Below are 25,293 nucleotides of genomic sequence, written 5' to 3'. Positions count from 1 at the left end.
CAATCATTTAAAACAGATATTAACAACACGAATCATAAAAAACATAAATATTATAATTTTATTGATCATTTATGCACCATTAATTTAATATCGTATTTAATCTGTCATATATATATATATTGTACCTATATTCATGCAATATATTCTAACTCGATCGCGGTTGGTCAACGATTAAAACGCGGAGAGCCATAATTCGAAAGTAGACGCAGTTATTCGCGATGACCCAGGGCTTAAAATTCTGTTTGGTCAGTGCGATCACATCTAAAAAGCCGACGATGACACGAGAAAAGCCAGACACCAGGATTGCGATTGACAGAAAGATAGAGACGAAGAAGACAAGGATTTATGATGAGACGCTCGGTTTGGAGTTTCCCCGAGCAACACAGAATACTTTACACGACCGAATCCTAGAGGACAATGATTCTAAATGATATCGTGCTGTTGTATTTAATGAAATGGGTTTGAAGGAGAGCGAAAATTATAAGCCATATATTGAAATAGAATAATGAAATCTGATCGTTTTGTTTTTTACATTTTTTCTCTTTTATTTTTTATTTTTGATTAATGCTTAATTTTGTAGAATCTTCGAAACAATTTTGATAAATTAAATCACGTATTTGATAGAATTTTATTATTATTTTCGCGTCATTGAAAAAAAGATTGTATTCTTCTTTTTTTCTTTTTTAATTTGTTGGCATGTGTGACTCGTGCCTTGATGAAACGACATGCAATATTGCAGAATTTCCAACGATATTTAAAAGTACGATTTATAAAAGCTGGTCAAAGCACGGGAAACAAGTTTTTTTTGTTCATTCTGGATGTTCAATATTGGGATTCGTAGGAAATTTTGAAGAACGTTATATTTCGCTAACTCCCTTTCTATTTTTTAATATTTAGATAAATATAGATTTTAGATAGATAGAAATATAGAATTAACTTTTGAAATAATGTTTTTGAAATATTAATTTGATATATTAAATTTTATTGAAATAATAATGAAAAATTGAATGAAATTTAATAATTAATTTTCTTTTTATATTATCTTATTTCTATTTATTTAAAAAAAAACTTATTTTCCTATATATTTGCTATTAAAGCAAATATTACTTGATTAGCAAAATAAAATATTCTATTGTATTGTATAACTATTCTAATTTATTATCTTTCTATTTAAAATATCAAGAAAAACTGTAGATTATACTTCTAAATTTTTATATTGTACGTATACGTTTTTAGTTTTTTTTTTTGATGGATGAAGCACTTTTATACCGATTTATCTTTAATTTTAAATTTATTTTTATTCTATTATAAAATATATTTCTAAAATTCTAATTCCAAAATGCTAAGTATAATCTTTCGCCAATACTCATACAAAGTAATCTACCGTTTAATTTTCCTCTATAAAATTTATGACTCTCATCATATCTTTTCTGCTACTTGTGTCTATCACCATTTTATACTACTTCTAATCTTCTCTTTTTAAAGATGACGAAAAAATAAAAAAGCAAAATCATTCACTAACCTTGTTAACTCTCGAACATAACCTCGATGTCGACCAATTCTTTCTTGCTTTATTAGTCCCCAACAATTTATATAACCATTATAATATTATAATTGTCCTTTTGTAACTTGTTCTTTTTCTTACACTCGTCCATATTCATTTTCATTTCCGATAGAAATTCAAAATCTTGAAGGATTTTTCTTTTCACGAAGTATTTCCACAATTCCCAAGTCACATTTTTCAACGAACATTTAGAAATGTCTTGGATCTTCAGCAATTCAATACTGTGAACAAGAAACTTTAAAATAACTGCGAAAATCTCGTTCAAAAGAATAATTTTTTTACAGAAACTCACACTTCACCGTTTTCTTTTTCACTGCACCATTTTGATGTCGTTTCTTGAAGTCAAATGTTAGATGAAAGGAGATTTGTAATTCGTTCGTCGTGAGCAGAAAGAAATATCTGATTGGTTAATTATTATATTATAGTTTCGTGACAATGTCACCAGATGGAATGGTATTCATTTTAGTGGATAAAACTAGTCTTTCTTTCAATATGGCGTCTATTCAGATCTGTGACGTAATTCCCGCGCAAAATTGTTCTATTCGTAGATTCCTTTCTGGATACTTTTTATTCATTTATCGGTGCATTATGTTAGTTTTTTTAAAATAAAAGTGTATTTATCATGTGAATATTTGTTTAATAAAAGTGAATAGAAGAATATAATAAATTAATTTGCTAAATTTCGTTAAAGTGAGATTCAGTGCTTGGAACGTCGTTGATTGAAAAGTACGTATGCAATTTTTTTAAAAATATATTAGATAGATTTAACATTCTATAATATGATTTAAATAATTTATAGTTGTGATTTTCGAAATATTAATATATTTTTCAAGTTTATATAAGAAAGAAAAAAATTTGAATCATAAATTAATATGGATACATATTAGCATTGTTGCATTAGCTGAAAAAATTTACGTAATTTGCATACTTTCTATAATATTTTAGATTACTTTAAACAACAAATAAATATAATTATTGCAAAATTCTCTTTCTTTTGCAATCAAAAATATGTCATAATGAAACTTATCCAATGTTCCTATGATCAAGCAAAGAGAAAATTATATTGAAACAGATTAAGGTTATGGTTAGCGTCTTGAATGATCCTTTATTCTGATTTATTTTGCTTCAACAAAAAAAAATGTAAAACAAATTATTATTGATTTCAAATTTTATATTATAAATAATGGCAATATTTAGAAAATGTTAATATAAGACAAAAAACGAATGTATTTGTTATGAGTATAGTAGCTTTTATATATGGTTATTATATCGTCGTTTTTCAAAAATACTATTTCTACAAAAGAATCAGGAACTATTTCATCTTTGCCATTCTCGTTTCGTTAAAAACTTTTTATTTCTTTTGGCAATCTGTAATTTGTAAATATTAACCGGTGGTCAATCGAATCATGGGTCAATCGATCAAGTCTTTATTAGTGTGAATATATGATGGTCATTTGTAACGAGAAATATTGCTGGCAAATGTTCCTTATTAACGTAACCAATTCCTAGAATTGTCCATTTCATTTCGTCATTTGATTCTGTACACATATATACGTCATGAAAGAGTCAATGGTTTATTATAATAAATAAAAAGATTTTTGTCTTTTTCGATAATTTTGGTTATTATTTAATATTAATTTGATTTCTGTGACAATTTATTTTTATTAATTAAATTCTGCTACACAATTTTTAGACTTAATTTTCTATTAAATATAATCAAATAACAAAATACGTAATGTATACAATTAATTCTCGATAAAATGGATTATTATATTTCGTTAAAATATAATCAAAGGAAGTAATATAAAGAATAGTTAAATTTAATCAAATTTCAATCTCTAATAAATTATATAAAATTAAAAATAAAAAAATAAATAAACGAAGTGAAAAAGAAATATGTATTTATTCAGTTTTAAAGTTTCAGTTTTTATTTTTTCGGTTTTAGTATAGATATTATGATATTGTATTTTCTAGAATTTTTCTCATCTTAAAAGTGGTCATAATTTTATTGCTTTGGTCTGAATTAAGTTTTTATAAACTTAACAAAACTGCATAGCTGTTCGTTCATCTTGTATATAATCTAATTCAATAAAAATGATTTCAATTTTTCTTTTTCTAACCGAATTTATACCGGGCTTTTATTCACTTAAGCTTGGATCGATTTCTCTTAGGATTTTCCCACAAAAGCATTGCGTGCTTTACGTATATAAAAATTTTAATTTTTCAATTCGAATCGGACAATGGAAACAGACATCGTTGCAAAAGAATAGAATAAAGTTTTTAATTGAAAAGTTATATTTACCTGTAAAAACTTTAAAAATACATTTTTGAGAGAAATAAAATTTTAACCTATTTTGACTTAATCTAATATATTATATATTAAATTCTAATAGTAATCAATATGATATTTCTATGGCAATTTATATCACGAAGAGTTCGAAAGTTTGACAAACTGATCCTTTATTAAAAAACCAGTTTGTTTCAAGTTTTTTTTTTTGACAGACAAAAATCATGACGTATCCATTGATCTTCAATTTGACAGATGATGTATACATACACTTTATACAAGATGAACCAATTGGTATCGAACTGTCGAAGTAAATAGATATGAGTTCAATTTCACTGACTGAAAGGATTGACTTTGTAACACGTCAAAATCGGTTGAGCAATGGCCATGCTCGACTGGTAGATCTAATTGATGGATAAGAGTTTCAAATGCTGGTACCATGATGTAATTTAACATATGTAGTATTATTCATATGACATTATATCTTTGTTATGTTGAGAAGAGTAATATACATTTAAAATCTATCGAATTTCTATGGGATATAAAAATATAAATGATTTGAAATAAGATAGGAAAATAATGATTCAACGAATGAGAATTTTATTTTTAAATTTTTTTATATAATATAACGCAAAATATGTCAACCTTAGGATTAATTTAAAAAAAACGATAAACTTAATATCGAATATATCAACGAAATTTAAAATTTCAAATATAATTAAAATCTTTTTCATTAATTTTTTTAATTTTACAATATTTCCAATTTTTTACAACAATTTTCATCATATTTTTATCCACTCCAGTTATCACAGTCTGTAAAATTTCCCTGATTTTCTCACCACTACTATTTATCTATTTTTCTTTCGAAAAATTGAAAAAAAAGAATATCTGAATTCAATTTTATATGGTCGGAACACGAGAATTCGAGCTACCATGTTTCTCGGTACTTGAAAATTAAAAAACGTTTTATACCTATAAAAAAATCTCTCTGTCGTCGAAAATTTCACGGTCTACCATTCACTTTGAAATCATTTCGCTCCCCTAATCTTTTTTACATCTACATACTACAAAATCAAACTGTATTTTTACTTTGATATTTCTATTTCGTTTATCTATTCGTTAAATTCTATCAACCATTAAGTCTTTCGCGTGATTCGTTGCTATTTGAAATGTGTTGGTCGTTATTTTCGTAACGACCCAATATATATTTTTTTTATTGCCCTATTGATTATCAATAACTACGAAGGGATGAAATAGTTTTACGGTGTTTCAACAGCGCTTCTTTACTCTCAAATGCGCACAGAAGCCCTCGTTATTTTTTTGAAAACGATGTTTCCTTCTCAAATTTGATTTTACTGGACGAGTGAAATAGGACATATTCGTTGATGAAATTTTTCACCCGTGTTTTTAAACGATTCATTTTTTTTTATTTTTATTTTTATTTTTTTAGAAAAGAAACAAAATGCTTTGGAATTATTTTTATTAGGAGTTAATTGTTTTGAAGATATGGAATTAATTAAATTATAGATTTTTATTATTATATAATATATGTAAATTATTATTATATATTTAAAAATCGTAATTATAAACGTATTTACCTAGTTAAAAGAAAAAAGATAGTTTGGAATTTTTATATTATCAATTGAGAATTAATTAATTGTCGTTTCATAATATTATTTTTAAAAACTGTTATTGTTAGAAAATAATTTTATCATATTTTAATTTATCGACTGTTTTTTTTTGTTTGAATATTTGTTAGTTTAATTTATTTTGATCAATTTTTTAATTAATAAATAATTTAATATAATTTAATTATATAATTTAATATAATTGAAGTTTGCTGATGCATTTTTAAAGCGACGTTTGATAAAAAATTTGTTATGTTGAGCTATTTTTTTTTTTTTTTTGCGAAAGAAATATTTTATGCCTCCATTTATTTATTTTTTTTTTTTTTCATTTTTAATTTATGTACGTTATACGTGTTTTTATATTTATAATGCTGAGTATAAAAGAGGATTATATATAAATTTTATTAAAAAATTTACATTTGAGAATGATGCATTATTACGAATGTTGCATTCATCGATGAAAATTTTTTCATTTTATCTTAACAAATAGAAATACGTTTATCGATTAAATAGATAAAATTTGATTAGTTTTTTTTTTTTTTATAATATTTCTTTCTATAATTTGATGTACATCATTATCGTTTTCAAAATTAAATAGAATCAAATTCTGATACAGTATTACAACATTATTTATGTATTAATAATTGGATTATATGATTGACGTGAATGCTAATTGCCTGTATCAACAAACAGCTATTTGTCTTTATCTCTTATATTGATATTTGAAAATTTATTAATATCAACTCATAACAAATTATAATAATAGGATGAGGATTTTTATTAATAAAAAATCGATAGAATTTTAAATCAATTACTTCCAAACAATTTCTAATTTTTATATACACATCTTACGCATATTTTATTTACCTTACGTATTAAAATTATACAAATTCCAGTTTACTTTACCTTTAAACATTCAGAAAGTCAAGCCAATAACCAATACTTAATCTCAATAGCTTTAATAGCCGCTACTTGTTAAAAAATCGATCCGTCCATCGATCGATTCATTCTCTTCCTCCAATCCCGAAGAACTGTCATGGAAATATGTCTCACCGTTTCAGATCAACCACTTTTACCACTCTTGGCGGAAACTACGGCGGAAAACGTAATAACATTATCACCGTTCTCGCGTACAAAACCGGGAACTTCCCCTTGTACCAGAACTTTCTCATTGACCGACCATTTTACACGCTTCGATTGCTTCAATTTCGGATATTTGCTCTCGAATTTGGTCTTCTCCCTCCCTTCCTAACCACTCTCATCGTTCCAACATGGCAACCGTAACGCTCCAACCGACAAACCCTGCCCTCTCCCCCCCCAAGTTCCCTTCAACTTCACCGCTTCCGTTAACTTCCGTCACGAGGTATTTTCCCTTTCTTGCCTCGCGTTCCCAATGAATTATTTGCCGCATTATTTCACGGATGAAAGGGGCGAAAATTCACGGGAAAACATCGTTCAAAAAGTGGCGGTACGCGTTCAGGCATAAAGGATGGCCCCTTTGTTGGAAGGACAAAGAGCATTAACCGGCGAGGAGACTTCCGGCGTTTCTTTGCTCGTGGAACATTTCTCATGCGCCACGATTGTTCCACGATTGTCCCGCGAAAGATGCAGGCGGGTTGCTTGCATTAAAATCGGGGATTGTGGGCCCTCGTCGTTAGATAAATCGATGGATAAGGACGGGAAATGAAATCTATGGAAATGGTATATGTCGTCGATTTGGTTGTTGTTATTCGCCGCGTTACAGAAATCGATTCACGTTCACGGTTTCAAAGTTTCTTTGGATAAAAGTTTGTATATATTTATCTGTGGAATTTTTATTATAGAATATATATATAATAATACGGAAAATACATTACGAGAATTTGGAGGAAATAGTAGTTATATATTCGAGTATTCTGAAATATTGGATAATGATAATAAAAAATTTTCTTAATTTCTCCAATTGGAAATAAATTAATATTTCATATATATATTTTTATCAACATCTTTACACTATAACATTTATTATTACTTGGAAATGTATCAAGAGAAAACATACGGAATTTATTATAATATATTATAATTATAATGTGTCAATATTTGACGAATGATCCTCCTTCCTTTCTCCCTGTCCATCCATTCTCCTTCCTTCTCAACACCGATTCATTCCTTAAAAAATTCTATTCGAGGCGCGTTATTTAAAAATTCAAGCCTGCCAACTTCCTCATGCGAGGTTTTGTAGTTCTATTCGATAACAATGGGAAAACTGTTAGCCAAGTTTCAAGCAGAGAGCCATTAAAATTGCATTGCCGAATTGTGCTAAAAGTTCGAATTAAAATAAAATCGTGGACGATTCAGGATGAATACGCCGCGTTTCGCGAATCTCCGCTTTAATTTCCGCCCCCGCTAAAATCGCTCGATTTAGATTTCCACGTTTTTTCCTCCCCCCTCTCCATCTGGCTGAGCCTCGTCGATGATTTAATGCGAATATGATGTGTTTTAAATCGTTAAAGTTGAATCGTGAAGCGTGTATTGCACGTGTATCTTTGTTCGAAAAGTTAGAATGAATTATGTACGATTTCTTTTCCTGTATGGAAAATCGATTTTTTTTTTACTATTTATAAAGATGTTACACTTTGGAATTAAACGAAGAAAGTATTTAATTCGTCAATCTACATATGCGAGATAAAATATACGTTTCTTTATATTAATATAGCTATCCTATTTTTATATATTTCATGAAAAATTAATAAATCTCTATTTAACTTTCTCTAGTTCTATTCATATTCATTCAAATTTCAATCTAAATATCTGATAATAATTGTATTATACGTATATTGAATATACGTGTATAATCCTGGATCAGATTAATTTTTTTTGACAAAAATCCAAAATATAAAATTACATTTTTTTATGTAGTATATCATCAAGGATATCATATTATTTCATTAACAACTAAATCAAATCATCGGATATTTTCACCGCATAAAGGAAATGATAAAAGATTTCTCGAGATAGAACATTTTTTAATTAATAACTGTAATTGTAATATTCCTAGGATCTTGAAATCCTGAATGTACATATAAACTCTAGAATAAACTTAAACTTAAGGAATAAGAGAAAATGTGGAAAAATTATCTGATTATTCGCTTGCCCCGAATAAACCAACATTACATTCACCCTTCTCTAAAATTTCACGGAGGGAAGAGAAAATGGTTCGTGCAATCGATAGGGTGCGAAATAAAAATTTCTGTAATGGCATTGCTCTCGCGGAAATTAATATCCAGTTCTGAATACTAATCGATTCTTCGTCCATCGTCTACGCCCAAGGAATTTCAATCCGTCCAAAGGATATTGCCTCTGCTTTCATTCCTCTTATGTCTTATGTTGCCTTGCTTTGACCAAGAACTTTGCCCCACCGTTTAGCATAATTAGCCTCACAGACACTGATCGAAAAGAGAACTGGCCAAGTTGCATAGCATCCTGTTTGATCCCTTTGAAAGCTTTTGGAACGTAGCATACTATGGAAAAAAGATATAATAGAAACAAACAAACCAAGTGTATATATTAGAAATTCTGGACCTGAATATTCGTGATTATGAGTTGGAAATTAAATTTATCAAATCTTCGTGTGGAATGATTTTAAAATTGTGAAATGTCTCGATAAACATTTTAATTTAGAAACGTTGCATCAGAGTTCAATTTTAAGATATATCACGAGGATTGTAAAATTAATTTTTAACGAGTCGAACATTCCAGAGAGGGATTATATCTGAGCAAATTTTTTTTAGATTATAGAAAGTTAAAATCAATAAAAGTCTAATCAGATATCCTAAAATAACAATTCGTTCTAGGAAATTTATTCTAAGTCGAAGAATTTTTAGATGATGCAGGAAAATCTGGAACGATTTTAAGAATTGTAAAAATCAGATCGAAGAACTTTTATATGATACGAAATGGTTTCGTCGATATCGATTATAATTTCATATAATGTTGAAATTTATTAAAATTTATTAAAATTTTAAATTGTATAGGATATTTATTCCCAAGTTAAAAATGAATAGAGATGTTACGCAACTGGATTATTAACGTCGATTGCGTTAATGTAGGGGAGATCGTGACTAAAGAGCGAAAACGTAGGCGTTAATAAATCATGATAGAGCTCTATTTCAATGAACTGTATCGAATTGACTAAGGAATGAATGCACGGAATGATTGGTTAAAAGGGCTGAACTAATATTCGTTAGGAGAGTAAATGCCATATTTAGAAACGAAAGTAGGAGAAACGCCAATTATTGTGTCAAATTGTTTGACTGCAAAATTTCTACGTTTCGCGAAGTATTTTAATTGGTCGAAGCTATGTGTGTTATATCTGTATAAATATCACAGGAAATTTTAGAATTAATTTTATCATAAATTCTTATTCTTCTATTCATTTTAAAACTATATCGTTCTATTATCGAAACAGTGCTCCACGACTCTTTCTACGAATATGTCTCAATGAGTTTTTAACAAGATAATTTTAAAAATTTAAATCGAAATAAAAATATTTCTACTAAATTGTATTGCAAATAGATTTATATTAAGATCGAAAAGGAACAAATGAAATAGCATGTTGAACACACAACCGCAAAAAGTTAATACTTTAATATTATTATCCTGTAAATATTCGAAACTAAATATTCTATAAATTTTCTAGTATCGAGTCCAATCCGAATTCCATCCGATATCAAATAAAACATTTCTAAATTCCTCGGCTATTCATAAAATTTCATGAAAATCGATATGCTCTCCCTCGAGGAATAATCAAATATTTAACCAATCTAAAATCACACGAACTCCTCTCAATCACCTAAAACTAACCTAAATCACGTATCCTCTCTCAACAAATTCACCAACGATCCTCGTAAAACGCCGTATTTCGCGGGTAAAAAATGATGGTTCGAGCGATAACAAGCATTTCGCGAGGTGTCTTATCGAGCGAATAAATCGGCCATGGTTTTCGTAGGAAAAAAAAAAAAAAAGGGAAAAAGAAAAAAGAGCCCTCGTTTCAATCGTTTTCGCGAGGAACCATCATTCCTCCACTTCATCGCCATTTTGCATTTCCATAAGGGTATCGGTTATTTGATTTACGAGCTCTGATAAACGATCGACGGTTAAAACGGTCCTCCACGAAGTGGAGCCAGGAATATTAGGTGTGATGCATACGATAGCTAGTGTCATTTTTGATATCGTCTCGTGACTCCCTCTTTTGCATCGTATTTTAATACGCTACAATTTCTCCTCCATCTTTCTCGAGTTCTCTCACAAATTTATTTTATACTTAGGGAATGTTTAAATGTGAGAGTCATTCGTTGAAATGGAAATAATGTCTTCTTTTTATATTATAATTTAGAAGCTTTTAGCGTCTCTTAATTTTTTTTTATCGAAAGTTTCTAATAGTGATAAAGTGATAAATCCGAACGGTTTTATTCAACTACGGTTTTCCTTTTTACTTAAATTTTATTACCAACGATATTTAATAAGCGCGGAAAATGGTAAAAATTATGTATCACGCGTTGTCCCAAACGTTATATCATTATTTTATCATTGTTACGTTTCGCAAATGTAAATAATGAAATTATTTTTCTCTCTGCAACCCATTTTTGAACATTTTCAAATTTATGATACCAGGTACGAGATTTTTTTTTTTCCAGTGAAAAGACAACATTTTGATTAAATTTTAAAACGAGGATACAATTTTTACGATATTGTTGACCACGTGCTTTTCGCCACAAACGCACGACTCGCTTTGGAGTTTCTTAACGATGAGACCAGCTTCCCATACATGATCGGGCTGTGGACAAACTTTGATACAGATTTATACGTCCAATCTCTCAGGTGGCGTAATTTCTCGATGGCGGCAATTTCTTGTCTTGTTTACGTCTAAAGGAAATAAACGGGGCGCTACTAGTTGGGGATATAACGATGTTAAAAAAAGAAGAATTGATAAATTCTCTCGGGTGAATGGGTTGCAACTACATTTTCATTAAAATAATAAATATTTAAGTAAGAGATATCTCGGAAAAGTATCTCAGATAGTTGGTTCATTTTAAAAGCAAATTAATTAATTCCTATTTTTCGAGGATTTATTTCAGCAGAGAGTTTATATCATTCAATAATTGTTTCGATACGATAGATACGATCATTTTAATCGTTTTAATATAATTATTTGGAACTTGAAAAATAAAATATGATATCGATTATATGTTTTGATACCAATATTTTTCAAAGGATGGAAATATTTTATTAGCCTTGATTTATTTTATGTTTGAAGATAAAGTTCAACTTGTGACTATATTATCAACGATAATTTTATTGTTAGTGTAATATTAGAGTAATATTAGAGGCTGTAACTCATAATTTTGACGTGTATAATCTGCACGTTTTCTTTACATCTATTGTTAGTTAGAACAATCAGTTTATCTGAAATAAATCACGATATACATTTAGCTTTCTGCCTGAAGCTATTTCATATTTCTCTAAGAAAGATATAGATAGTGAATAGGATTTTAGAATTTAATAGCAGGACGGAAAGGGTAAAGGTAAAGGATTGGGATTGATAATTAATTGTGATTGATGATTACAGTAATTGGAGCTTAAATTTTAAAATCATTGAGACGAATTACTTACGCATTTGTATATTAAAAATCCTCCATATTATTTTTAAATATTTATTTTCATATTCATAACTTTAACATTTTCTTTCACCTTTAGAACGAAAATTTATCAATAAATGTATAAAATGATCAAAAGTTATTAAAAAAAGGATATCTTTTCTCTCCATGGTGAAAAAAAAGACACAGTAGAAGGAAAACTAAATTTCTTTCTAGAGGTCTTGCATCAGCTTTTGTCCTTTAGCGAATCTAAATCAGGCAACGAAGTAAAATTTTTGCAAACTTTGTTCTACCTTATCATCTCCTTCCTTGTTTGAGAAAATTGTTAAAAGTCTGCCCAAACTCCTGGATATTAGAATTCTGGTACAGAGAATTCCCTCAGGAGGAATGTCTGAAGAACAAAATGTATCTTGAAACTCTAAAATGTTGCTTCTGTTAACTTTAACCGTTACACTATTCATATAACTCCATAATAATAGTAACTCCTTGCTTTTGTATTCGTAACAATCCCTTCTCCTTATCTTACACTCTTGCGATTATTCTTATCATTCTCACATAGACAGCGATACATATTATTATATTCTAATATATTCTAATAGTTAATATTCTTAATATTCGAGTAATTTTAAACGATTATGAATCTCCTACGGAGCAAACTTTTCGATTTACGAATCCATTGCTAATAAATTTCTTTGCTTTTTTAATATTGGACAACTCGTCGACGGCCAAATTGGTAACCGAAAAATATGATTCAATGGAATAAGAATTCTCTCGTTTCTCGGGGGAGGGGCGGAAATTATCGAAGACGCTGTCGATTCAACGATCGATTCCATGGTCTACCCCTCAGAAATAGCTCAGGGCCTAGGAGAACTCTGAAACGTTCCTCGAGTAGTTGGGAAATTTGTCGAGTGGCGGTTAAGGAACGTGCCCTTCTGAACGCGTCGCCCCTTGTTCCATTCGGCGTGTTTCAGGGCCACGAAATTCACCGGGATGGCATACCTCGAATTTGCCGCGATCGAGATAAATGTATCGTATAACACGCGAGCATCTCCGCTTTCTAACGTAACGATATTGTCCATAATACGGCTCGTTTCTCTGATATTAGGGGAAGGGTTGATGCTTGCTCCTTTTGAATCTTCACGATGGAATTTTGGATCTTTTAAATTCATTCGAGATTCTTGCATTTCTTTTTAAGTTAAATTCTTAAATTCTCGAGTATTCGTGTATATTAGAAAAAAGTATTTTATTTACTTATTTTACTTGAAAATCTCCAAAATTTAATCTATCTCGTTCGACATCTCCTGAAGGAATTTGTCCATTTTGATCCGATGCTTCTCTGGCCGAGATTTTCCAGGAAAACTTGGTTCATTTTCTTTTGGATAAATATCTTATCTTCCAGAAACATTTCTTCGAAAACAACTTGTGAAACGGATTAATAGATTCGAAGAATAAATTTGAACGTCCATGTCGATTAACTTTCGATATTTATTTATTTATTTATCTCTTCTTGTCCTCTTCTTCTCGATTATTCGCCGCGATATTTAAATTAAAGAAGAGAAAGAGAAAATGATCTGTTAGAAGTTGCTCGAAGATAGCTCGTTGCAACAAAAACTCGGCCATAAACAAGCAGAGGTTTCCCACCGATCTTTATCCGTCGTGGCTAAGCCTGCGGTCAAACTCTGCAACCAACTAATGCTGCAAGTGTTAAGGCTTAGCAACTTTTATTTGCCGGGCCAATGGATATTGCGCAACTTGTTCCGTTTATAGCCTCCAAGGCTCGTTAAGTAATTTGGAACAAAACTCTCTGGGTTGGAAGCCCGATTGTTTTGGCGACCTATTCTTGGCGATCTTTATTGTTCATTTAATTTAATCGTAAGGCTTTTCTTTCCACGATGAAAGAAAGTTAGGAATTAAAAAATCTGATTTTTTGGGAGGAGAAAGGAAGATTTTGTGAAATTTTTGAAAAAGAAGAATGATCGAGTAATTTGGATCGAAAAATGTGTCTCTCTATATTTCTAAATTTTCATCTTTGAATCTTCTTGGTTAGAAATAAAATAATTTTAATATCCTTTTTGAAAAAATTTTCCTCTCTTATAAATATCTTCCTGATAACGAGATTGTAAAAATAATCTTATTCTTCACATATATATATATATACATTCCTAAAACGTATCGAACTTGATCATTAACTTTTACCCTCCCTCGTGATTTATTATTGCCCGAATTTTTTGGACAATTTTTTCCTAAATTTATCGGTGGAGAGCGCGGTAAGATCGTGCCACGTATATATAAATCTGTCGCGAACACATGCGGCACTAACATGCGGCTAATTCTATGGACTCGAACTGGGACGAGTGAAGACCGCGGAAAAACCTCCATATGTATGGCCGGTTAATCGTGTGCACGCGCGTTCCAGCGTGCAAATCAAGTGCGTTGGCCACTGCGTTGCCCAACCCTGGACAGGAAGCACGGTTGCATTATACACGGTGTGGTCAGGATCCAGTCTCGCCCGGGATGTCCCACGCAATTAGATCAATTCATAGCATTGGAGAAGAAAATGTGGGAAGAATGGAAGAAGGAGAATTTTTTTTTTCACGTACATATACAGACACATTTTCGAAATCCTTTTATTTATGGAATACGCGAGAGAAATGCCCTAGCTATGGATTACGTAGGTTTTTATAAATGGATTTATGAAGAAGCAAATACTTGGATTTTCTTGAAATTATCTTCTTTTCGTTTGAAAATAATTCAATTATGGGAAATATTTTGAATTGTCGTAATCTCTTGCACAGAATTCAATCTCGTATGAAATCTATCTTATAGTCAAAGATGTATTATATTGTTATTATTATTATTATTATTTTGTACTATTATTAAACAAAGTTTGTGCGGAACGTGTTGAGCAACTTACTTGCTCCAAATACTTGTTTTATAGGTTTTTTCCTGAGAGATACTTTTAAACTTTTAAAAACATTTAATGAAGTAACTTTCCCTTTGTATTTTTACAATTAAAGCGATTCGTCGCATAATGCAAAGAGGCAAAAAAAAAAAAAGATGTCCAATGAATTTTTTTTCTTTAATCTTCGTTTTATCTTTCCAAATAATGTAAGAAAATAAATAATATTTTCTAATATTAATTTTAAAAAGATACGCAATCGAAAATTAAACGTTATTCAACTCAATTTAATAATAATAATAATAATAATAAATATAATAATACAGATCTACGAATAAATAAAATTGTTTACGGATTCGTTTTTAAAAATAGAGAAACGAATGATCGCGAATCACCAAAATGGGCAAAGTTGAAATTAATGAATTTGTGAAGGGGGGAAGGGGTTGAAGTTAAAACGAAAGGGTGGAAGGGGCGCGTTTATTCCGTTGGATTGTTTATCGACGTGGACCGTAATTATTTCGCGTTCAGAGTTAATTCATCGCTCAAAGCTGTTCTCTTGGTTGAAAATTACTCTGCAAATGGTTTCTGTTTCACGATCTTGATAAACCCTGGTGATTGTTATCTGATACGCTTTTAATGAGAGTGTCAGTGTTCAGCCCTGTGTTCAGCCCTGTGTGCATGTAATGCGTTTCATTGAGTCTAGGTTTAACCCTTTCATCCCTAAACGCGGTAGTTATCCAATCTCGACTGTGTTCGCTACGCATAAATTTTAAAAAGAAAGAAAATTTGAAATTTTCTAATCGATTTCTTCTATTAATCTATAATTTAACGATAAATATTTTTGCATATACTTACACACATTTCGAGTTAACAATGTGAGTCATAACTCATATATATCTCGACTGTGTTCGCTACGCATAAATTTTAAAAAGAAAGAAAATTTGAAATTTTCTAATCGATTTCTTCTATTAATCTATAATTTAACGATAAATATTTTTGCATATACTTACACACATTTCGAGTTAACAATGTGAGTCATAACTCACATATAAAATATATAATATAAGTAATAAGTACGAAGAAAAAATATTAATTCGTGTAATAATCGTCGATCGATCGTTATCGTTGATAATACATTTTTTTAATAAAAAATCACGTATCACTTTCTAATATATTGATAAATATTCAAAGAAAAGAGGACGAGAGATTTATTCCGTGCGTACTATTCCACGGTCGAGGAGATACTGCTTCGAATTAAGTAAATAGAAATGGATTTAAAGCGGGTTTATACTTTATGCCCTCGAGTTTAAATCCTTTGTTTTCAATATTTCTTACAAGAATCGCTCTCGAAACACGTGTACGTTTGACGCACGACCGAATTTACGGCTTGTCTCCTCCAAACGAGTATATCGTATATCGTTTTATAAATCTTTCCAAAGGGTGTGGTCTGTTACTGGACCCGACAATGATTTATTAATTTGATGGAATACCTGTGTAAACGTAACAAGGGTGTACTTATTTTTAAAACCTGTTTTTTCCAATGGAATAATGTTAAATTCGAATATTTACGAATCGAGGGTATTACGAAAAGAAAGGCTTGTTGAATTTTTAATTATTTGTGCGATCAATAATATAATCGGCTGTATATTAATTATCTATAAAGACAATTTTTAAGTTATAAAAATTAAAGATTTTTCTTATCTTTGTTTTGCCTTTGTTGTTATTTATTTGTTAATTTTTCTTCTTGAGAATAATAAAGGATCGTTGGTTGGATAATTTTCTTTATGTTATTAAACGGGATAATTTTTACGAGTTTTTCGAGGGAAATATTCTTATAATTTTGAAGAAAATTGTTTCGATACACCATGAAACGCTTTGACTCCATTAATCGATAACGACAAAGGGTTTCTAAAGTCAGAACTAGGGTAACTATGAGGTTACGCTTGCAGACGAACTTTCGAAATCGTGCGATTATGAATCATTGAACGATTTTGCATAAAGGCAATATCGATTACGTTGACCAAACTAATTTAACGTGTGGCATTGAATTTTTGATAGTGATCGATCGAGGAACGAAAATGATTGGATTTTAGAAGTAAAGTTTGTTACATACACATGATTAAAATATTTTTCTGATTTTCTTTTATTATAATATAAGTATCCACATATCTTTTATAATATAATTGTAATAGTTATAGAATCAAAAATTTCAAATTCTATAATGAAATTAATTAACTAAATATAAAATATATTATATTAATTAAATTATATTTCGAAACTTGATAATTTATTAAACTTTAAGAAATGAAATTTATCGCATAACAAATTGAAATGTTTCTCTTTCACGTCGAATCGCTTCGATAAGAATTTTTTTGCAGTATATAAAGGAAATGAATTCGATCTTATTTTGAAGTTTATTTAGAGAAGTAGTAGTTGATTCGTTTATTAGATCGTTAAACCAAGAAAGAATTATTGATTAATCAGTGTGGATTTCTGTGAATCGAGATTGTATATTCGTTATTATTTAGAATTCGACTATTGTCACAAATATGATAATAAATTTACATTTTAAAATAAATTTAATAATAATTCTATATAATAATGAGCTCGCCCAAAATATTCATTGCCGTCCTCGATTAATTCCAAAAATGAATTTAAAATATTAAATTATTAATGACTTTATTGCACGAAATTTTGAATTTGATATAACATGAAAATGATAATGCGCATTAATATATTCAATTTTCTGCACAATCCTCTATGTAAATATTCCGCGCTCGTGGAAATTAATTTTCAATCCTGTTTATTCTAATGCTCCCACTTACCAAACACTACTATATAATAAACTCTTATTTTACTCTAACTATGATTTAAAACATTACACATTTACTTTACGTATCACAATATATTACTTATAATAGGATTATATACGAAACATGAAAAAAAAGAAATATTAAAAATTCGACTTCACGACTTTTCCTTGCAAAATATATCAATCACGCGAGAGATATTTCCAGTTCCACGCGGAAGATTAAATTCTCAATCCGAAAATCTATTTAACCCCTTTCAATTATCTTTCAAAAATCAACCGTTGGAAAACTTTCCACCAACTTCTCCCCGCGCATCGAACCCTCTGGCGAGGAAACGAAATCGGCGGAAAGCTCAATACGGCTGCGAGCCACTTACGAGCAAAGTTTCTGCCACGGCCGGATGTCCCTCCCCGGCCGGAAACCGAGCGAGACCTCGATCGCTCTCGATGGCGCGCGCGATCATCGTAATCGCGATTTACTGCTCGCCTCGACACCGTAATAAACAATATTAACGTGCACACGCACGTTGAATTCAATCGATGACGCTCGTCGTAACATGACAAACGACCCACGCAATCCCGATTCAATCTGCGCTGAAATTTGAATTCGATTTGGCTTCATTTTTCCATCGATTTTTCCATGGTGAGATCAATAATTGTTGATTGGTGAGCGAGGAAATTTTGTGAAGAAATATAGAGTGTGGAACTTGTAAGTGTGTAATGTTGTTCCATGGAAAAAAGAAAAGAATATTGGATGGATGCATTTTCTAAGGAAGATTGTAAAAAGAGATTCTTAAAAATGGAAATTTCTTGTTTTCGTTCAAATTCTCGTTTTCCTTTGGGTTTGTTCTATGTATATGTGTTGGAATTGAACAAGACATCTTCGTTTCTCGAAATCTTAAGTTTTGTAATAATATATCCGATTTTTTGATAAGTAAAACGTATGAATACTTGTTTAATAAAAATTTCTTGCATCTATTTTTCTTATTCTTTCAAGGGATGGAAAACGATTTCTAAAGTAGTTCTAAGTAGATTGGAACGTATCTTGATGAGTTTACATTAAGAAAAATTTAAGATTCATGAAAATTAAGAAATTAATTTTAACTGGTATAGTGATTAATAATTTTTACTTTCTGCTTATTATGAACGTTAATAATTATTTATTACGTGATTTTTTCTGAGAGAAAAGAATATAACTGTACGATAGATTGCATTACAGTAGCATAGGTATAGCAATTATCAGGCATTAGAGGCAGCCGCTGCAGTAAAATATATATTGCGATAATCAGACATAGTTAATGAATTAACTTTTGTATATATTCGTGCATATTTTATTTTAAAAGAATCACGTAATCCTTACGTATAATCTTAAATTCGCGAATTTCTATTGAAGGAAGAGTAAAATAAAATATAAAATTGAAATTAATTAATGTTGATAGATAAACTCTTATGATAATTTAATTTTACTAAAATATTCAGCTTCCTGCCATAAAAATATATATTATTTATTGAAAAAGAGCTATTCTGATATTTGAATTAAAAATATTTAAATAAATAATTATCTTCGCGATATTTTTTGAGCATAAGATTCATCGAAATTAAGAAAACACGATTCTCGACTTCGGCCAAATTCGATTTATTATCAAATCTATTAACATTCACAAATATTTTCTCCCGTTTTAAATCATCGTCGTCATCATCTACATAAAAAAATACAATACATTAAATATAATAATAACAAAAAGAAGAAACTAAGCGTTCCAAATTTTTGATCCCAACCATCTCTCGACCGATATTCATTCTAAAAAAAAAAAACCAAAAAAAGAAAATCTCGTACATTTACTCAATTTTTCAAACTCTTTTCACCTCTCGCTTTTCACATCGCAAAATCGCATCCCCGTCTCCAACCTCCACCTCAATATCTTCCTCGAATCGTGCCTCGAATCGCCACGGATTTCGAGATATTCCAAAAAAAAAAAAAGAATTCTCGTCTCCCTGTTTCTATTCTCACAATTTCTATTCCCATTCAGACAACAGATTCCGACACTTTCGCACCGATCTGTATCTCGGCGATGATCCAATTTCAACGGTGGCGGGCGAGGAGAAGGCGGCGAGGGATCGGGTGAGGGCGCGCAAGAGGATCGGCGAGCTGAAGAAGCGGAGGAAGGCGAAGGAGAGGAGGCAGAGGATGAGGCACGGGGGCGAGAAGTCGGCGGTCGAATCGCCTCCGGCTTCGCCACGCGTTGCGTTGAATGAAACAATAATGTCGAGGCTGGATCTGAGCTGCATCATGAAAGCTCGAAGGAAAGGATTTACCAAAGCTCCCCCGGTCGAAAACGCGTATCCCGCCAAGTATGCCAGGTTTGTACACGTATCTACTTCTTTTCGAGGTGGAATGAAATCTCACCAATGATTCTTTTTAATCTCGCGGTGCAAATTGTTGTGCAAGTTGTGGTTTTATTTATTTTTTTATTGTATATATATGTGTGTGTTACTAGTTGTTCTTATCAGCCAGAATTGATGATTCTTATGATTATTAACGAAGTTTATCAAGTTTACTCGAAAAGTTTCGGTGACAACGTTTCATATGCATGCAAATTCTAATTATCTCACGATCTAACTTCTCATGGATTATTAGCTTAAGTCGATCTCGCTCATCAACATTGTTATTATCATATTCCTAGTTGAAATTACCTATCAACGATCTTTGTACATCCTGCACTTGGAAAGCTTTCGTACAGGAAAGTTCTAATCTAACTCGATTCTATATTTAAGTTAAATCTTGTTAATTCTATTAACAGATCTTGATTTTTGCAAAGTTTCTCTACTTAATCATTATTAATATCGTTATCCAATAGAATTTTTCAAACGAACGTGAAAATATTATACCTTTGCAGATCTTACCACACAATTTTCTTTCTTTCATTTCCATTGTCTATTGAAATGATTCGAAACATAATTACCTTGCTCCACGGAGATATTTTATGAACGTTTTCATTCTCAATGTATCGTCCTTTTTCAGAAGGAAAAGCGTTCTACCGCCGTACAATCGATACCTAGTTGCAGTTTATGAGTGCACCGAGGGATACGTTTTCGAGGACTCGACGACTGATCGACTTTTCTGCAGCGATGGCGCTTGGCTAGGCGCGATTCCGCGTTGCGTAAAAGTGGAAGGTAATATGGGAAGGAGAAAAGAGGGAATAATTAAAAAGAAAAAGGAAAATGCAAGTTTTTTTCCAAGTAATTTTTACTCTCTAAATTTTTTTCATCGATGAATCTATAATAGTATTTACTTCTTCTCCCGTGTTTCGCGAAAACCGTAAACGAGATTGAAATAACTTTCACCGCGCCAAAGTTTTTCGTTTTACTTTAAAAAAGTTGAATGGACTAAATTTTTTTCCCCCAGCCCGATCGAATATCGGCGGAGATATTCGCGCAAGTTTTTAAATCTCTCTGAGATATCGAGATTGTTTTCTGCAAATCTAAAATCGTGATCGAAGGATTTTTAGAAATTCAATCGATGTTAATCGATCACGTTGCGATTCAAAAGTTTTCTTTCTTTAATTAAATTATATTCAAAGAATGTAACTGATCCGCCTCTTCCAATATTTGATTTTCTATCCAACAATTTTTATCCGTCGAAAGGAAACGCATAACTTCTAAATTTATACGTTATTACTGTGACAAAAAATTCTTTGTGCTACAAATTAATTTCCATATCTCCATATGCAGTTGAATTTCATCTTTCAGAATTTTGCATAGAAATTCCTTTCAAAGAAGGGGAGGCGGGAAAAAAAAAAGTTTTTACAGGACCAACCTACAGAGATTAAAAAAAAAAAAAAAATATTTTTCCACGCGTTTCATAAATTTGAAACCTCGTCACCGTGTATAACATCGTACACGAGGTACAAAGAATCGATAAAAATATCGCGTTCGATCAATTTAAAGTCGACGATGGAAAGTCGGCCGGATAGCGAAAAAATTCATTGGCTTTTGTTCCAGAAGCGACACTCAATAACGTGAAACGTTGCAATCAGGATCGAGGAGGGTGCGAGCATGTGTGTGAAGATACTCAAACAGGCGTGAACTGCTCGTGTTTCGATGGATTCCGCGTCAAAGGATCTTCCTGCATAGGTGATTTATGTTTCATTTGTTATAATTGAGACTATTGTTCCACTATGGCGAAGGAGAAAGAATCATCAGTTTTACGGATATTATATTTGTATGATGCGTCATTGCGATGACGGATATCTCGATTGAATTGTATTGTAAACTTTTTTAAGAAATTTATTTTTCTTTTTTTTTTTGAATTTGCTTAATACAGCTTTAAAAATATTCGAAATATTTGCAATATTTACATAACAATACATCTTCTCTAAATTGAAAAGTTTAGATTTTTAAAAATTTTTATAAATTCTCTACAATAATGTATTATCGAAATAATTTATTAGTTATATATTGATTAATTATTTAGAAAGTTAGAAATAACGGGATATTTCACTTTCCAAGATTGAAAATTAAAAAAATTCGCGAAAACAAAGTCATTTTACGCGTTTCGAGGGATTTATTTAAGAAAAACGAGATCTCACGATTTACGATATCCCTATTCAAAGATCGTATCATTTTTTTTCGATACGTCGAATTACATGGCCTTCTAACTTTAAATCCCGTTTGGATTTCGACGAAATCGTATGGAAGAAGCATAGGTATAGCCGTGTATAGCCATCGATTCTAAGGATAAAAAATTCTAAGCCTTTTTATCTGTTCCAACGACAACCATAGATTATGCTATATTTCAATATTGGATCGAACCCAAGGATTTGTCAGCATTAAGAATTGAATAATATTTAATCCTTGGAAACAAGGGGTTTATTTATCTAATAACTTGTTAAAATTTTTCTTGTTTGTTAGACTATTGGAAAACGAAAACTAAAAAAAAAATAATAATGAGATTATAGGAAAGAGAACTTGTAATCCTGTAAGAAATAACATTTGAAAAAGAAGTATATAATGTATATTTATAAAGAAAATATTATAATTAGGCTGTGAACGTAATGTTTTAATTGATCGAAGAAGGGAAGAATTCTCCGGAATAAAACAAAAATAGAATAAAGAAAATTGCATTTTCGAATTTAAAATAAACTTCTGAAGTAGATCAGAATCTACGATATACCGTAACAAATTAGTTTTGTTCAAAAATAGATATATCTAACGCAAAATTTACTTTAAAACTCGATTAGAGCCTATTAAAATTACGAAAACTTCAAACCGCTATAACTCCGAAGATAATTATTTCCAATCGATGAATGAAAGCTCATTAGAAGCGGTGAACCTTGCCCTTCGAAACGCTTTTTTGCTCATCTCGATACGACTTCCGGTTCCCGAGATATCGTCGTGTAAAGGAAAGGATAATTTTTAACTGTTTACTATCTCCGTTCTTGTCGCTTACTCGGACCTCTCGCTCGTGCCTCGCCTCACTGACCTATTCCAAACTCCAGACAACTGGCAGACGCGATTCCTGGAAAAACGTAGTACGCGTAGTAGAAAAAAAATCTAGGTCACTGGGCCGCGAGCCCATTCATAATCTCTGTCATAACTGTGAAAACTTTGAATTCTTATATCTCGACAACGGGTCGAGATATCGGGACGAAACAAAAATCGACTTCAACGGTATATTTTTCTCTATTCTCTGAACGGGTTTGGTGATAAAATTTTTAATTTCTTCTAGTCCTTTTTTTACTATAAAAATACTAGAATAAAAGAAAAATACGGAACGTATAATATTTTACATGCCAGATTTAAACGGACAGGAGAGAAACGAAGTAAATCTTGAAATGTTTAAAAATTCCTTCCACATAATCCACATATGTATTTTTTTAGAAATGTCAAATGCGAGGAGAATGCAAAAAGAAATCGATATTATTAAGAATATCGAGCAATGAAAATTTCATCAGAATCGGTCTAAAATAATCCCGTTACACAGCCCCAACCAACCATCCATCATCCTGATCATCGTCGAGGAACAATCGGCGCGTCGATCGACGACTAATCGCGAATCGTTCCATTTCACCGATGGTCGAAGCATAAATCACCGGCCACTTTCGCGTCGATTACTCAACTTAACAGGCGGCGCTGTGCGATTCGCGGTGAAGGAACACGGGTGGAGGCGTCTATGTAGTCCCTATTGTATGCTAATCGACGTCGGCATCTCCGTGTGCAAAACGAATGCGCGAGGTGGAATCGAACCTCGTGTTTCAAGTGCAACCGCCCTCGCCTTTACAGTTCACGTGTTAGAATTCACGTGTTTCAACGCTGATATGCAAGTCGCATTGTCGCGTATAAATAGAGATGCTTCGTTTCGTCGACCGAGATTTTACTCTATCGCTTCCTTTTCTTTCACGGTAATTTATTCAAATTAATGGTACCAGTGAAGTTGTGGATTTATATTTCATGATTTTATGTGGGAAGGAGTGGCATTCTGATTTGATTTATTAAATAAATCGTTTTATAAGACGTGTAATGGTTTTTTTACTCTTGCATATACTCTATTCTCTCTATAATATCAAGTTATTTTTACAAATACCAATTAATTTTCCAAAATTCAACGGATTTATCATTCCTTTATTTGTAAAACTTTAAAAAAAAAGAAGAGTCATAAAAACTGGAATATTTCAAAAGTTCTATATTTCAAGTAAAATATAAATTGTAAACATTTTTTGAAGCTGCAACAAAAAAGCGCAAAGAGCATTCTTGATAAAAATATAAATTTCAGACAAAGATGCGAATATATTGCGACAATTCGACGTATCGTTGTAAATATTAATTGTTTTGGTAACATGTTTCTTTGTTGACTTTTCACAGACATAGACGAATGTGCCGAAAGTACAGCTGGTTGCGCTCAAATTTGTCACAACGACCCTGGTTCCTTCCATTGTGAATGCCATTCTGGTTATCAATTGGGAACCGATAGCAAATCGTGTCTGGGTGAGTCGTGAAATTAATTTCATTCTCAATAACTGCTTTAATATAATTGATATAACTAAGCTATATTATAACCCATATTGGAAGAAAATTTTAATCTCGAAGAATATATCTGGAAAATATACATCTTAAAGTATTATTTCTTAGTTTAAAACCTACTATAAATTGGCCAATCGAAACAGAGTACAATGTTTAATTTCTGTTTTAATTTTTAGTAAATGAACAATTATTTCATTTAGAAGATTGTTAATTATTTTTTCCATGGATTATAAAGATATACAACTCCTGACAGAAATTAAGAAAATAAACAATTTCGAGTGGTTTTTCCATTAATTTTTTTAAAATATCATTTTATAATCACGAAGATATTCTAGAAACTTCGCGTAACCAGTTTACGATTGATCGATAATGCATTTTCGGTTTGTAGACGCAATCATTCGTGATTTTTATTCCGTTCTCTGAACACGATCCCTGCGAAAGATTTCTAGCC

General features: G+C 31.0%; 1 protein-coding gene and 1 long non-coding RNA gene across 16 annotated transcripts in view; one reads left to right on the top strand and one right to left on the bottom strand.

The window, feature by feature from the left end:
* LOC107998285 (uncharacterized) overlaps positions 1-2,061 on the bottom strand; it is a 69,195-nt gene extending 67,134 nt beyond the window's left edge. For 5 of the 10 annotated variants that reach the window (XR_009830026.1, XR_009830031.1, XR_009830029.1 and 2 more), the window contains exon 1: positions 1,523-2,061. This is a non-coding gene — a long non-coding RNA (uncharacterized LOC107998285). The remainder of the gene's footprint in view (positions 1-1,522) is intronic. The other 5 variants (XR_003697793.2, XR_003697794.2, XR_009830032.1 and 2 more) reach the window with 2 other exon arrangements.
* LOC107998282 (fibrillin-2) overlaps positions 1-25,293 on the top strand; it is a 152,549-nt gene that overhangs the window by 72,502 nt on the left and 54,754 nt on the right. For all 6 annotated transcript variants that reach the window (XR_009830021.1, XM_062076061.1, XM_017057473.3 and 3 more), the window contains 4 exons: positions 19,853-20,183; positions 20,845-20,996; positions 21,825-21,956; positions 24,684-24,806. Coding sequence is in view for 5 of the 6 variants with exons in the window: in XM_062076061.1 (XP_061932045.1) it covers positions 19,853-20,183; positions 20,845-20,996; positions 21,825-21,956; positions 24,684-24,806 (738 nt within the window). In the remaining variant the exon portion in view is untranslated. The remainder of the gene's footprint in view (positions 1-19,852; positions 20,184-20,844; positions 20,997-21,824; positions 21,957-24,683; positions 24,807-25,293) is intronic.

This window comes from Apis cerana, linkage group LG6 (genome assembly GCF_029169275.1).
Source record: "Apis cerana isolate GH-2021 linkage group LG6, AcerK_1.0, whole genome shotgun sequence".
Taxonomy (NCBI): domain Eukaryota; kingdom Metazoa; phylum Arthropoda; class Insecta; order Hymenoptera; family Apidae; genus Apis; species Apis cerana.
The sequence above is the reverse complement of the archived record's forward strand: the minus strand, read 5'-3'. Positions and strand labels throughout refer to the sequence as shown.